This window comes from Dromiciops gliroides, chromosome 5, assembly GCF_019393635.1.
Source record: "Dromiciops gliroides isolate mDroGli1 chromosome 5, mDroGli1.pri, whole genome shotgun sequence".
Classification (NCBI taxonomy): domain Eukaryota; kingdom Metazoa; phylum Chordata; class Mammalia; order Microbiotheria; family Microbiotheriidae; genus Dromiciops; species Dromiciops gliroides.
Window position 1 is genome coordinate 17,129,344 of NC_057865.1, and position 14,044 is coordinate 17,143,387.

General features: G+C 45.4%; 1 protein-coding gene across 3 annotated transcripts in view; it reads right to left on the bottom strand.

Moving 5' to 3' along the window:
• SKAP2 (src kinase associated phosphoprotein 2) overlaps positions 1-14,044 on the bottom strand; it is a 164,297-nt gene that overhangs the window by 91,066 nt on the left and 59,187 nt on the right. Inside the window, exon 1 of one of the 3 annotated variants that reach the window (XM_043967928.1) lies at positions 1,415-1,758. The exons of the other annotated variants lie outside the window; for them this stretch is intronic. Coding sequence (XP_043823863.1) covers positions 1,415-1,622 — 208 coding nt within the window. The 5' untranslated portion in view covers positions 1,623-1,758. Of the gene's footprint in view, positions 1-1,414; positions 1,759-14,044 lie in introns of those variants that run through there. 3 annotated transcript variants of the gene reach the window in all.

Sequence of the window (14,044 nt, forward strand, 5' to 3'; positions counted from 1 at the left end):
TTTCCACCAAAGTACTCAGTGCCTGGGGGAAAGAATGGGCCACACACAGGAACCTTAAGAAGGAAGTACTTGGGTGAGGAAAGCCCATGTGTTCAGAGTATCTCGGAACTCTGGAGCGGTGAGCTTTCTTCCTTCTGTCTCAGGAACTCTCCATAACCTTTCTGAAGGCTTCCATGTTAAACAGATGCTTCCATTTGCTCAGCTGAGCTGATCCACATTGTGCTTGACTGATCAGCAAAGTGACTTCTCTGATCTTCCGCTTCTACATTATTCCTCTGTTCAGCTAGATGTGCTCCTCAATGGCAACTGTACAATCCATCGCTTCTAGTTTCTAACTTGGAAGATGCAGATCCTTTTACTTCTCTCTCTTCTTATCTTTCCAGGTTCTGACTATGCTCCCTACCTTAGCTACAATTAGTAATTAAAGTCTCATTTTCTGTCCGTAAGAGAAATTATATGTCTAAAAATCATGTAACAGCTCTGACTGTTCATATCTCTTTAGCATACTAAAGCTTGTGACATTCAAAACTCAGCACCGACTGTTTATGATAATCCTTATACTACCTACCTTCAAGGGGCACTGTGATATAAATGGTCTGTAAATTACAAAGCGCCATACACATTTGAGTTATTATTATCACGCAAGAGAACATGAATATGAGCCGAATGTTCTCTATGCTCTGAATTACATAGAGAAAGTATAGAACTTTGGGGCAGGTAGGTGGCACAGTGGATAGAGCACCGGCCCTGGATTCAGGAGGACCTGAGTTCAAATCTGGCCTTGGACACTTAACAATTACTAAGTGACCCTAGGCAAATCACTTAACCCCAATTGCCTCACCAAAAAAAAAAAAAAAAAGAAAAAAGAAAGTATAGAACTTTTCCTGAAGGTTCTAAAACCTGAATAACTACTTCAAAGTCTGGCAGTCTAAATGACTTCCAATCATAAGCAGTTATTAAGTACCCCCTATATGGAGGCGCTAAGTTAGGTGTTAGGATATAAACACTGATAGAAAAATAACATTCTCAATGATTCCCAAAATTTCAAAAGAAAAATCATAAATGTTTGGGAATATTACTAAATTAGAAGTAAAGAATAATTATTAAAAACATAATTTTGTATAGTATATTATGCATTATGTTATATGATATATAAAAATATAATTTTGCAGGAATGCATACAAGGCAGGGAGTTGAAGGGGTACTCTTCAAACTGTAGAGACTACAATTCAATTATTATCCTGACTACATCAGAAACCTCAACTACAGTTCTATTTTGACAGGGGACATCCCTATGGCATGGAGGTAACCCTTTCTTCTTAAAGCACAGAAAAAAAAATTGTCAAGTCCCAAGAAGTTTAAAAGGTATCAAGAGCAAGCCTTCTGATAGACTGTGGAGAGGTAGGACACTTACTGAAATACCCAGAAGAGCCAGTCTTAAGTTGGTTATGGGGCCATGAATTAAACCACGGATGTTGTGAAGTAGTGAAGGTCAGAAAAGAAAAGGGCACGTGGCACAGTCCCGTTAGACACTCATTCCTCTCAAGAAGTCCCCCCGGAATCCAGTCTTGGGAACGTGACACTGTGGTGATGATCTTGTGAAGACTGTGAGGGTATTTCATGTAGCTCTCCAAGATCCATTAAATGATGGGAAGGGAAAAAGAAAAAAAGAAAACTATCACACCATTTGTTTCTAATGAATGGACACACCAACCTGTCCTCATTTTCCAGGCTCAAACAAGTCTCTGAAGATACTACACTGGTACCATGAGGACCTCTTCCCAAACGCCCGGGACTCCCAACGACTTCTTACCTCCTCCTAACACTCTGCCCTCTATTTCTGGCCTGATAACAGACACTACGCCAGGGTAGTCTTCTGCTTATCCACAGGGTAGCAGTGTCCTTCAAAACAAGTCCACCCTGGTGAGAATGTGCCTGGAGAAAGCAGCTGCTCTGCTCTGGACGTGTGCTTAATGATGAGGGCACCTCGATGTCATGAAAGCAGAGGACGGACTAAGGGGACCACAACAGCGTCACTGTATGGAGGAGGAACAGACGGATGCCAACACAGAACGGGGAGCGAGGTTAGCACTTCTTTATAAAAGAACAATTCACAAATGACATGCTGCGTTTCCTGTGACACAGAATTATTTGTAAAACAGGATGAAGCACTCCAGCATCGCCCCCACGAGCAGTCTCTGGGGGCAGGCCGAGAGTCCCAGGAGCTCAGCTTCATGGGAGCTTTTACCTGAGGTCAAAGGTATCCCAGGCCCTTCTCACAGCACTGGCCGAGTCAGACGTCACCATACAGAGTGGGCAGCAAGGAGTCATCTAACTGTCAGCCAGTCATTGGGGGTGGTTGTAGACCACAGTGGGAGGGACAGGGGCACTTTTATTTCTGCCCTTGGCACTGAAAGTCTACTGGAGACAAAGCAAAACTTAATCTTGAAGGGGCCTGGTGATGAGGTCCTAGCTCCTTGACTTGCCCTCAATTGCCAAGAATTTATTCAGCACCTACTATGTGCTAGGCATACCAGTACAAAGGATGCAACAATCCCTACTCCCAAGGGGCTGTCCATGCTTGGGCACTAGAGAAGGCAGAGGTAAAATCTAAGATGAAGGAAGGCATTTATTCAAGGTACAAGATGACACATATGAGAAGATTAGAAAATATAAACAAGCATCTGATCACATGGTCTGGCTCCAGTATTTCGCACACAGTAGGTCTTATGTTGTTGAATGGCTGAGCCAATGAACTGAAACCCTGAGGACAACTGCAAAGAAAGGTGAAATCCTCCACCCTCCCAGAGGATCCCACCTGACTCCTAGCATGGGGTTCCTAACCTTATGCACTTCATATCTAATGAGGATTGCAGGGTCCCTTAACTTCTCCATATCCCAGACAACAATCAAAGACCATCAACTGAACAACAGCTGCTGATCTGAATTGGTAGAAGGAGCTTCCTCAGCAGGAGTTCCCAGCATTAATTAAGTCATTGGTGTACATACATACACATACGCACATATATACACAGTATACGCAGCACATACAAAGGGGAAAGCACCCCCTTCCCAGGACTTAGCCCATTGCCTTCCATACAGCAGGGGCTTAATCCATGTTTAACTGAATTGAGATCCAAGGCAGCCACAAAACTCCAGGTTCGAATATTCACAGTGACTAACTAAAAGGAGAGTTGCACATCTGGTCCCTTTTACAATTTCCTTTGGGAGGCCTCTCTGTTGGTGGCGTACCTACAAGACATTTACCGACTGGCCTGTTCTAAAATATTGTGACACAGCTGAACAACAACACAGACGCACTGAACACTCATTTTTCAGGCCAGCAGTTTTGACTGAGGTGGCCATGTTTATTCTATACACAGTCACACCCTCTTTGTCTGCAATTGGGCCTCCAACAACTCACGGAACCACAACACAGCTGGCAGTGCCTAAGCAAGCCAGCCAGTGGGTCTTCTGGAGGACACAAAGAGCCATTCTGAAGCCCATGCAAGCTACAGGAGAGGCCTTCAGGATCTCGAGACGGAACTCTGTGTCTGGGCCTCCTCCTCACCTTCCCTGGAGGAGGATGTCAAGTGGTCCCCACATGGCCACAGAGGGGACGTGGTCACCAAGTGTGGGAGGGGAAAGGGGAGGCAGACACTGACCGACTCTCTTCCCGTCTGATACCTCTTCACAGGGAGCCTTTGTTCCAAGGGTCTCTGTGAAGGGCCCTCGTTCGCATGTGGAAGGGGTGGTGGCCCGTGCTCATCCGGAGGTGAATCTTCTTTGAAAAGCACAAATCGCATCCTTCATCTAGTCGGCGACTTGCTGCCTAACTGAAGCCTGAGACGAATTCCTCTGCGAGGATAAGAATAATTTGTAACAACTCCAGTCACTCCCTCCCTTATTTTCCTGGGCCCAGGTTTTTATTTGTCCGAAGTGAAGGAGCCACAGAACACATGAATGGCAGCCGGGCTGGGAATGGCCCCCGGTGCTCCTGGCTCTGTGTCCTTCACTCAGTTCACTCACCACTAACTCCAAACCATATCAGAAGATGAGAATGACCAATTCCACTCTGTCATTTTACAGGCAAGTAACCTTCAATTAGGAGAGACGCCCTGACTTAGAGGCTCATAAGGTCACAGACGGAGGGCTGGAAGGCCCCATAAGAGATCGCCGCCTCCAGAGCCTTTGTTTTACAGAGGAGGAAGCTGAGAGAAAAAAATGGGAGCTCCTGGATGGAGTTTACTGAGGAGGGAGCAGAATGTTTGGGCTTGTGCTTAAAGAACATCGCTTGGGCATCTGAGCAGAAGATGGATTGCGGAGAGACTTGAATCAGGGATACTCATTAAGAGGCTACCGCAATAATCCAGAGCTCCCACTACAGCAAGCATTCATTAACCACATACTTTGGGAACCTGGGTCCCAGAAGGATGGCAGGGAGCTCACCAGAAATAAGACTAGACTGCAGAGGGATGGCAGTTAGTGTCAGTCCGGACACCTCATTTGAGATGCCACCTCCTACAGGAAGCCCTTCCTGACTGCAGCAGCTGCAAGTAGCCTACCAAACAAACCTGCCTTCTGTCATTCTGTAATGTTCTCTATGGGCTTATACACCCCCAGGGGATCTCCCGCCATAAAGTAAGCTCTCTGGAAGCACGGATGGCTCCATTTCTGGGACCTAGCAGAGTTTAGTGAATTCAGCAGGTGCTCAATAAAGGCAAACAAGACAAGAGAGAACAAGGAAGTGGTCAGTGGAACAAGGCCCAAGGGCACACACCACATAGACATACACACTCTAATATACATATACATGCAGATATACATGCACTCACACATATAAACACACACATGAGGAGGAGGGCAAAGGACCAATGACCTGAGCACAGAATAGAGCAGTGGCTTCATTTTTTTTTTTTTTTTTTTAGTGAGGCAATAGGGGTTAAGTGACTTGCCCAGGGTCACACAGCTAGTAAGTGTCAAGTGTCTAAGGCCGGATTTGAACTCAGGTACTCCTGAATCCAGGGCCCGTGCTCTATCCACTGCGCCATCTAGCTGCCCCCAGTGGCCTCATTTTCAAAGATGGACGTGCAGAAAATAAGAAGAGCCTGGGGGCTCCAGAGGGTAGAGAATGGGGTGGGGGGAGTCTGTAACCATGAGCCCTCACCTCCTCCTTTACAACAGCTTTTGTGGGAACTGTGATGGCCCAGGACGGCCTCATCCAAAGGAAACCCACCCACCACAAGGGCTGCTTGAATGTAGAGGGCATCGGCAATGACATAAGTAAACCAGTGAACTCATTAGAGGGTAGCTATGATATAGATGTTCTATATCGCTATACATAATATACGAAAGAGACATGGAAATATAATCTATAAATGTGTGTGTGCGGAAAAAATGCAGAGACTTATTTCTTCTGCTTTGCCCGAATCATGAAATGTCATATGAATGTCAAGTCTGTTATTTCTATCACCCTCCTTTTAAATTACATCGACAACAAAAATGTGAACTCACAGCCGTCGTAACAGGTGGCCGGGCTCACCTGTCCATCTACAGACTGGCCGCTTTCCAGCGTGGGCCAGGCTATCTCCTGTGGAACACTGCAACACCTTCCTGCCTAATTCCCTGACCTAAGTGAAGCCTCAGCTTTCCTGACATTAGACAATTCAAACAGCAAAATCCATTCGCTTTACTACTATCACCTGCCTCGTGGTCTCCGATTCCTTCTTTGGAATCATCTGTGCGATATCCCACCCGACAGAAGCATGGCAGAAACAGAAGCATGGCAGAAACAGCACGAGAGACCCCTGCACTTCAGCTAATTAGGTCCAGGTGGATTAAGGGGATGGCCAGAGTGTTGAAAATGTCTACTGAAGACCTCAACACCAACATTTCCATTCTGATGTTAATTGTATTTACTGGTCTTGTGTTTCCTAAGGTAAGCTCCCTCCAGCTGCTGACCCATGAACACAACAAAAGGGATCCTCCTTCTGGTCTCAGAAATCCCTATCAGAGAAGGTGTAATCCAAGAGGATTCATTAATTAACTAATCCGGACACTCCTCCTCCCTCTACATGCAATCAGTACCAAGGGGATCTTCACAGAGCATAGAAAACAGCAGGTCTTCGGAAACTGGAGCTCCCAGCAGAGTCCTGGAGCCCAGAGGAAGCAAGCTGAAATCTTTCTGAGTGCAGAACACTCAGAAAGTGTTCCTGACACAAGACACAGCCTCCTCATTCAGCACACAGCCCCCTTTACAATAGCGGTTTCTATCTATCCATCAAGAGAAGATAGAACAATGGCGAATGCCAACCCCAACCCCACCAACACTTGCAGGGATGCCAATCAGCATATATACCTGCCACCAAAAGAGTCCGTGAACCAAAGCTTTCACATTTTCAACACTTAATTCAAAAGAAAATTGGATCATTTTGGACTTTGAAAGGGGAACCAAGGTCCCTTGGGTGCTCTGGGTGGCTTCCATTTCCACTTGGCAAAAGCCTTCTGTGCCAAGGCCTTGTATTAGGGACTGAAGATACAAAGACAAAGCAAGATGGTCCTTCCCCTCAAGGAGGTTACATCCTGAAGTAATAAACACAGGTATAGGTACAACACAGAAAGCAGACAAGAGGCAACCTTAGAAGGGGAGGGAAAGGTTAGACCAGCTGGGAGAGAGGCTGCGGAAACCAAGACAGGCATCGTTCAGGAAGGACCCAAAGGAAACCAGGGATGGCAGAGGCCAAGGAGAGGAGAGAGAGCATCCCATGGTGGACAGCAAGTGCAGAGACATGATGGAGCATCACACATGAGGAAGAACAAAAACCCTGTAGCTGAATCACGCCCACTGAAGATGGATGCAGGCAACAGAAGGCTGACAATGCCACACAAATTCATTTCTTTGGGGGCCTACAAGGAACAGGGAGTCAATGGAGGGGCAGCTCCTCAGTGGGAAAAAGGGAAAGATTATGTATCAAACCATTTGGGTGTGATGTTTAAAATCTAAATTGTGGTCGCCTTAAATTAGAAGCTTTAGCACCAATCCTTGGGCATTAAACATTTATTAAAGCATACAGATATTCCCATGGAGTTCAGAAAGTTAAGAAAAAAGCCTATTTAGCCTAGAGTTCCAGCCTGGTCTGGTTCTTCCTCAAGTCCTCTGCCACAAGCCTGCTTCAATCAAGAACTCTCTCCAGCAAACTAATTGTGGAAGCTTTTTATAGTTCTGGCACAGAGGCGGTCCTTACACACTGCTTCAAGCTGATTGGTTGGTGTCATCCAAATCCATTGGTTCTGAAGGTGTTCTCAAGGTGTGATTACAATCCAGTTAACCTGAAGTAGGCTTAATCAGCAGTCAATCACTCTCACTTGATTCAATCAGTCTAGATTAATCTCCAGGTGGGTCTTTGAGTATCTGCTAAATCCCATTATTTCATCACAGGGGTCAGGGTCAGCTAGGTGGCGCAGTGAAAAAAGCACCAGCCTGGATTCGGAAGGACCTGAGTTCAAAACCAGCCTCAGACACTTGACACTTACTAGATGTATGACCCTGGACAAGTCACTTAACCCTCATTGCCCCACAAAAAAAAAAAGTCCCATTGGGGTGACTGAAATGATGGCCTGGGGGGAGAGGGAGGAGCTTAGCATTAATCAACCCCAAACCTTCAAATACAAAAAAAGGCAAAAACCACCCTTGCCCTCAAGGAGGTCACATTCCAAGGGGGAAAGGACACTAAAGAAAGAGGCACCAAGGAGATATAAAGAGAACAGATGAGGAGATCTCAGAGGAGAAGTCCTTGGGAGCTGCAGAGCAGGCAAGGTCTTTGGCAGAAAGTGAGCCTTCAATGAAGCCATGTCAAGTAAGAGGTAGAGGTGAGGGGTCTGAGCAACCAGAAGGGCAGGCTGGGGATGGCCCATAAAGACCCTTAAAGGGGGCAGCTAGGTGGCACAGTGGATAGAGCACTGGCCTTGGATTCAGGAGGACCTGAGTTCAAATCCAACCTCAGACACTTGACGCTTACTAGCTGTGTAACCCCAATTGCCTCACCAGAAAAAAGAAACACAGAGAGAGAGAGAAGAAACAAAGAAAGAGAGAGAGAAAGAAAAAAGGAAAGGAAAGGACAGGACAGGACCGGACCGGACCTTTAAAGGCTGACTAGAGAACTTCACATCTGATCCTGGGTGGGAGGAGTCACTTGTGTTCATCTAGCTGAGGAGTGATGTGGACAAATCCAGGCTTTAGGAAAATCACTCTGGCTTCCGTCCAATCAGGGGATGGATTAGAATGGGAGGAACCTGGGGCAGGGAAAACAATTAGGCAATGGTGGTTGTCTATGGAAGAGGTGGTGAGGGCTTGCATGAGGGTGGTGGCTTTGGGAACATGCAAGAATATTCTGAAGATGGAAATACCAGCTTGGACAGCAGACTGGGAGGAGTGAGGGGAAAGAATTTAAGAGTCACCAAACCACCTGTAGGGCACAAGAGCCTGAAGAGCACATTTCAAAGAATCATGAATGAAAGCTGTCCAGGTCCATGAGAACCAGAGGTCAAAGGGAAGACAGAAAGAACCCACCTTCTCAGTCAGTGCTCTTGCTTTAAGGTTCACTCGATCCGCACTGATCGCCCTGTCACAGTTCTCGTGGCTCATCTACCAACCTGTAAGACACCCTCCTTCCTTCCTCAATGAGGCCAGTGGCCTAACCCTAACCCCTCTCATTCTCAAGGAGTTCATACGCACTGATCTGCCTTCAAAGACTCTAAACTCGCAAGTACTCCATTTCCTAATTCTCCATGACTTATTTCTGCCCCCCACGTCAGCGAGACACACCACTGACCTTGCCATCACTCACAAACGATGAGTTCTGAAATGGGCCTAATCACAACCTGTTGTTATCACCTCTCTCCCTTTTCCTGACAAGCCCTAAGTCATGACCCAAAATCTCTGCACCCTCAGTTCTTTCCCAGGCCATTACCCTTGCAATTCCCTTCCCTTTCTCATCTCAACAAGGCGATCTTTCTACACAGGCCTAATTGATTCACTCTCCCACTCACCAATGTGGCTTTTCCAAACCTCCTGTGGCTCCCCCACCTCCCACCCTTTCAGCTGAGGACCGCACCTCATACTTGACTGAAAAAAAATTGGGCCATTCCCTGAGAACACCATCTTGTCCCTTCTTGCTCATCCCATACCACTCAGATGCCTTCCTCTATTGTCTCCTCCCCGACTCCTACCTCACATGAAGGGGTGGCCTGAATTCTTGCCAAGTAAATGCCTCTACATGCATAAGGGATCCCACCCCAGCCTGCCTTCTCCCATAGCTTGCCCTGCTCCATAATCCTCCCTCTCTCACTAATCTTCGATCTGAATCCGCTTGACCACTGCTTACAAACACACTCATGCTCCCTCCATCCTCAAACACCTTCATTTGATCAGTCCATTCCTACTTGCTGGTGTCCTAAATCTCTCCTATCTTTCATGATAAAACTCATTAAAAAGGCTGTATACAATGTGCCTTGATTTCCCTTCCTCGCTCTCTTCATTCTCTGCAGTCTGGCTTCTGACCTCATCAATCAGCTAAAACTGCTCTCTCCAAAGTCAGCAGTAATCTCTTAACTGATAAGTTCAAGGGCCTTTTCTCAACCTTCGTTTTTCTTCATCTCTCTATAGCTTCTGACAATGTCAATCATCCTCTTCTTGATGATCTCTTCTCTCTAGGTTTCCATGACGCTCTCTCCAGGTCCTCCCCCTACCTATCTGACAGGTTCATCCACTCTCCTTTGCTGGACCTTCATCTAGGTCACACTCACTAACCACGGGGCTCTCCTACGGATCTGTCCTAGGCTCTCTTTCTCTTTTCCCTCTATACTATTTCACTTGGTAACTTCTTTAGTTCCCATGGATTCAACTAGCATCTCTAAGCAATGATTTTCAGATTGATTTATCCAGGCCTAATCTCCCTCCTGACCTCCAAGCTTGTGTCTCCGCCTGCTTATTGAACATCTTGACCAGGATGCCCCATAAATATCTTAAAACTCAACACGTCTAAACTGAACTCTCATCTTTCCTCCAAGTCTCCCCTCTTCCTAACTTCCCTTTTATTGTCAAGGGCATCACAATTCTTTCAGTCACCAGGCACAACGAAGATGACATCTGTGCCTGCTCACGCTCTCTCACCTATCACATCCAATAACTTGCCAATTCTTGTTGGTTCTAGCTTCATAATATCTCTCCTCTGACTTTGCCACCAGCCTCATCACCTCACGCTTAGACTACGACAGTAGCCTCTAGTTGGTCTCTTTGCCTCTAGTCTCTCCCCCTCCAGCTGTCAAACTGATCTTCCTAAGATCTGTTCATGTCACAACTGTAGTGATACCTTCTACTGCCAGGATCACACATAAGCTCCTGTTTTCTCTACATCATATTACTTCATATTGGGACTCTCTAGCTTATTCAGTGATAAGAAGAGGTTTAGCCAGGAAATAAACTTTTTGTCAGATGAAATGCAAAATTCAACCTGAACATTAATCCTGAATTTAGGCCAGATGCTTCAACTATAGAGACTTCTGAGAGTCCATGTAGTAGAATTAAAAGTACCCTGAATTCCAAGTCAGGAGACCTAAGCCTCAATCCTGGCTCCATCACTTACTAAACCGTGGGCAACTCAGACACCCTCCTCTGCACCAAAATGTCTGCTGATCCCCCCAAATGTCAGTGCTTGCCTTCCCAAGGTACCTTGTACGGAACTGCTTTGCATATATTTGTATTTATTCACTTTCCATTTGTCCTCTGTGCATTTTCATATGTATTTGATGTCTCCCCCATTAGAATGGAAGATCCTTGCAAGCAGGGGCTGTTTCATTCATTGTACTTGTTTGCCCAGTGCCCAGCACAAGCAATTAATAAGTATTTATTAAGGATTCTCTTAATAAATATCTACTAATACCTATTAATTACTTGGTTGCTATCTAAGCCCATCTTCATCTTTAAAATGGGATAATTCAGCTTCTCTATTAAATATTATATATTATCTGTCCATGTTTTAACTATGTATCTTTATGTTATTATACATTATGTCTCTATACCTATTGCATGTATCCATCCATTTAGCCTAGCCAGTTTATAGACACTAAACTGGGATTTGGATAACTCTGCATCCATCAGAAGTTTATTTCAAAAGTAAAGGTTTAGAAAATAGAGGAGAAAGGTAATGTGTGGCTCTGTAAGTCCCAATTTCCTCAATTTTAACAAGGAAAAAGTCATTTTGTCACTGTCCCACTTGCTGAAAGAACTGAATCACAGCGTATACAGAGTGCTTTGGCACCACAAAATACTACCTAATCTGTAATTATTACAGACATGACTTTTTGTGTGTGTGTGTGAGGCAATTGGGGTTAAGTGACTTGGCCAGGGTCACACAGCTAGTTAAGTATTAAGTGTCTGAGGCCAGATTTGAACTCAGGTACTCCTGACTCCAGGGCTGGTGCTCTATCCACTGCACCATCTAGCTGCCCCCACATGACTTTTTAACGTCCCCAAAGAATACCCCACCCACCTAGGTGTTTAATCATCAGAGAGCTTATATCACACACCCTTGATCCATGGCAGCCTTTGATAACCTATCTGGAGTAACTACTGGACAGCATAGCACAGGACTAGGCCCTAAGAAGGTGTTCAAAATGAATGAGGAGGCATGAAATAACATGTGAATGAAGCCTCAAGAAGAGGCCTGCCTAGAACATGAACAAGACTCCATGGAGTATTAAGGTCATCCAATCTGAAGACTGGTAAAGTGTGTGACACTGGAGGCAAATGTGTTTACTTCGAGTCATTCACTGGTGCTGAAGCCCTGAGGGATCTCCACACAAAACACCTTGGAGAGGGAAAGCCTGAAGAGGCCTGGAGGGAGGCCTGGAGGGAGGCGGGGAGAATCACAAATTACATTAATGCTCCCAAAAGAGACCAGAGAGCACTAATGACTCCCAACTCACAGGCCTGCTTCCTCACCTTGAGAAAATCTTTATGAGAAGTATCTCCATGTTTTCTGATGAAGTATGAGAACACCAGACCACAGCCTTACAGTGACAAACTAACTGCTCGCTGATGACAAAAGGGCATCTGACTCAGTAGAGAGAGCAACACACAGCCTTCAAGACCCTCTCCAAGGAGGACTGTCTCACGCATATGTTAAGATCACAAATTTCCTTAAATATTCAGCCACAGGGAACTCTATTCAATTACCCTCTGGTTATTAACTTGACATCATGCAAGACAAAAGCGGGAGTTGATATGCTTGTCAAAGGTGTTCACCACTGCCCTGCATGTCCTGTACGAGGTCCAAATGGAAAGAGAATTCCCTATGGTTGGTGAGATCTTTATAAGATGCTCCTGTCTGAAGACATTATGCCAGTTGCAATATGCCCCAGAATATCAGAAGGCCTTCTAAATTAAACCCATGATGATTTAAAGCAGATTGACCCAAACAGTTCTTGGGGAGCCAGTCTACTGAGTTAGAGTATATGTGTGTATATATGTATGTGTCTGGGATAGGCGCCACAAAATGACAATGAATTGGGCCTAGGATGTCCTAAAAATAGAGAGAGGGGCCTGCATTTGGGAAACCGCGTAGTACTTTACCAACCTCAAGCTTCTGCCTGCCTCAAAGACACATCTTTTGAAAACAAATGCTCTCCCAATAACATTGGGATGTCACAACTTCAGAGAACTCACAAGTTAGTGATGGCTCACCAAACAGTGGAGGGAGAAGCTCACAGTGGGGTAAGCCGCAGCCTCTTACCAAGTACAAGAAGTAATATGAGGCACATCACTGAGGCAAGGACCAGTCAGAAAGGATCTGAGCTTCTGTGCAAGCATGGAGAAGAACATAGCTGAGAATCTCAAAGGATAAAAGAGTATGGAAGCCAATAGTGTTCCCACTGATGAGGTCACAGATACACCAAGGCATAGATAGATGGTCTATACATGGGCGTGGCCAAGAACTCCCTTAGGTGAGAAAGGACAAAGGGGCTGAGCAGTGACTGCATCGGGAGGCTGTGCCTAAACTGAGATGACACATACCCTGAAGTCACCAGCCAGCAGAGCACCACAGAGAATGACCCGGTCACACATAAGGTTTGCTTCACATCTATAAAGCTGAATTCACAAACCTTAGTCTCCTGTTTATCACCCAGTTAAATTAACTCTGTGGAAGGTTTAAGATCGAGAGTTTGGTAACCTTTCATTTTAGTAATGTTTATGAGTAGCACTAAAAGTGGGACAGAGCCCATCCTATGTCATTAAATGTTATATCATATGAAATCAGTCCTTTACTATCACATAGACTGAAATCATACCTGCCTGAAGCGTAAACACCCTAGCTTGACAGCAGCCAATAGGATGCAACAAGAACATTCTAGGGTTTGTGTTTACACGCATCTATAATACTTGTCCTGTTGAACACTCCAACATTCTAGGCCATTTTTAAGTGGGAAAGGTGCCTTTTGTATCACTATTATCTAATCTCTCGATTTGAGGGGAACGACTGTGTAATCCAAGCCTTTTTATTTTCGTGGCCAAATAATAACTCTTGGACCTCACAGGCAGCCAAATATCAGGCCTTAACCATCTGTCAACTGGCTTGGATTCAGCAAGCATGCTCCCCGAGTTTTAGTTCTAATTGTGTTTAATGCTGCACTAATTATTTCAATGGGGAATAATTTTGTACAGTCAAAGTTGACTCATTTTATAAACTGGAAGCTCCCAGCTATAAATTGGCAGGTCTCATCCTTCATTTCTCCTAAGCGTTGTGCCAAAGGGGAATAAGTATATGGTCGCTCTGTGACCAAATGTCATGTGCTGGGCAGAAACATTGATCCTGGCTATTAATCACTCTGCAAGCCCTCCCAGTAATCAAAGGGCACAGCTGCAATGATATATGACCAGTGTCAGCCAGAAAGCCCTTTACAAGCCTGCATGCCTACCAGCTGATGGCCAGTATGTACCACTGCACACAGACTGGCCAGCCCAGAGTGCCCAGGCTAATTAATCATC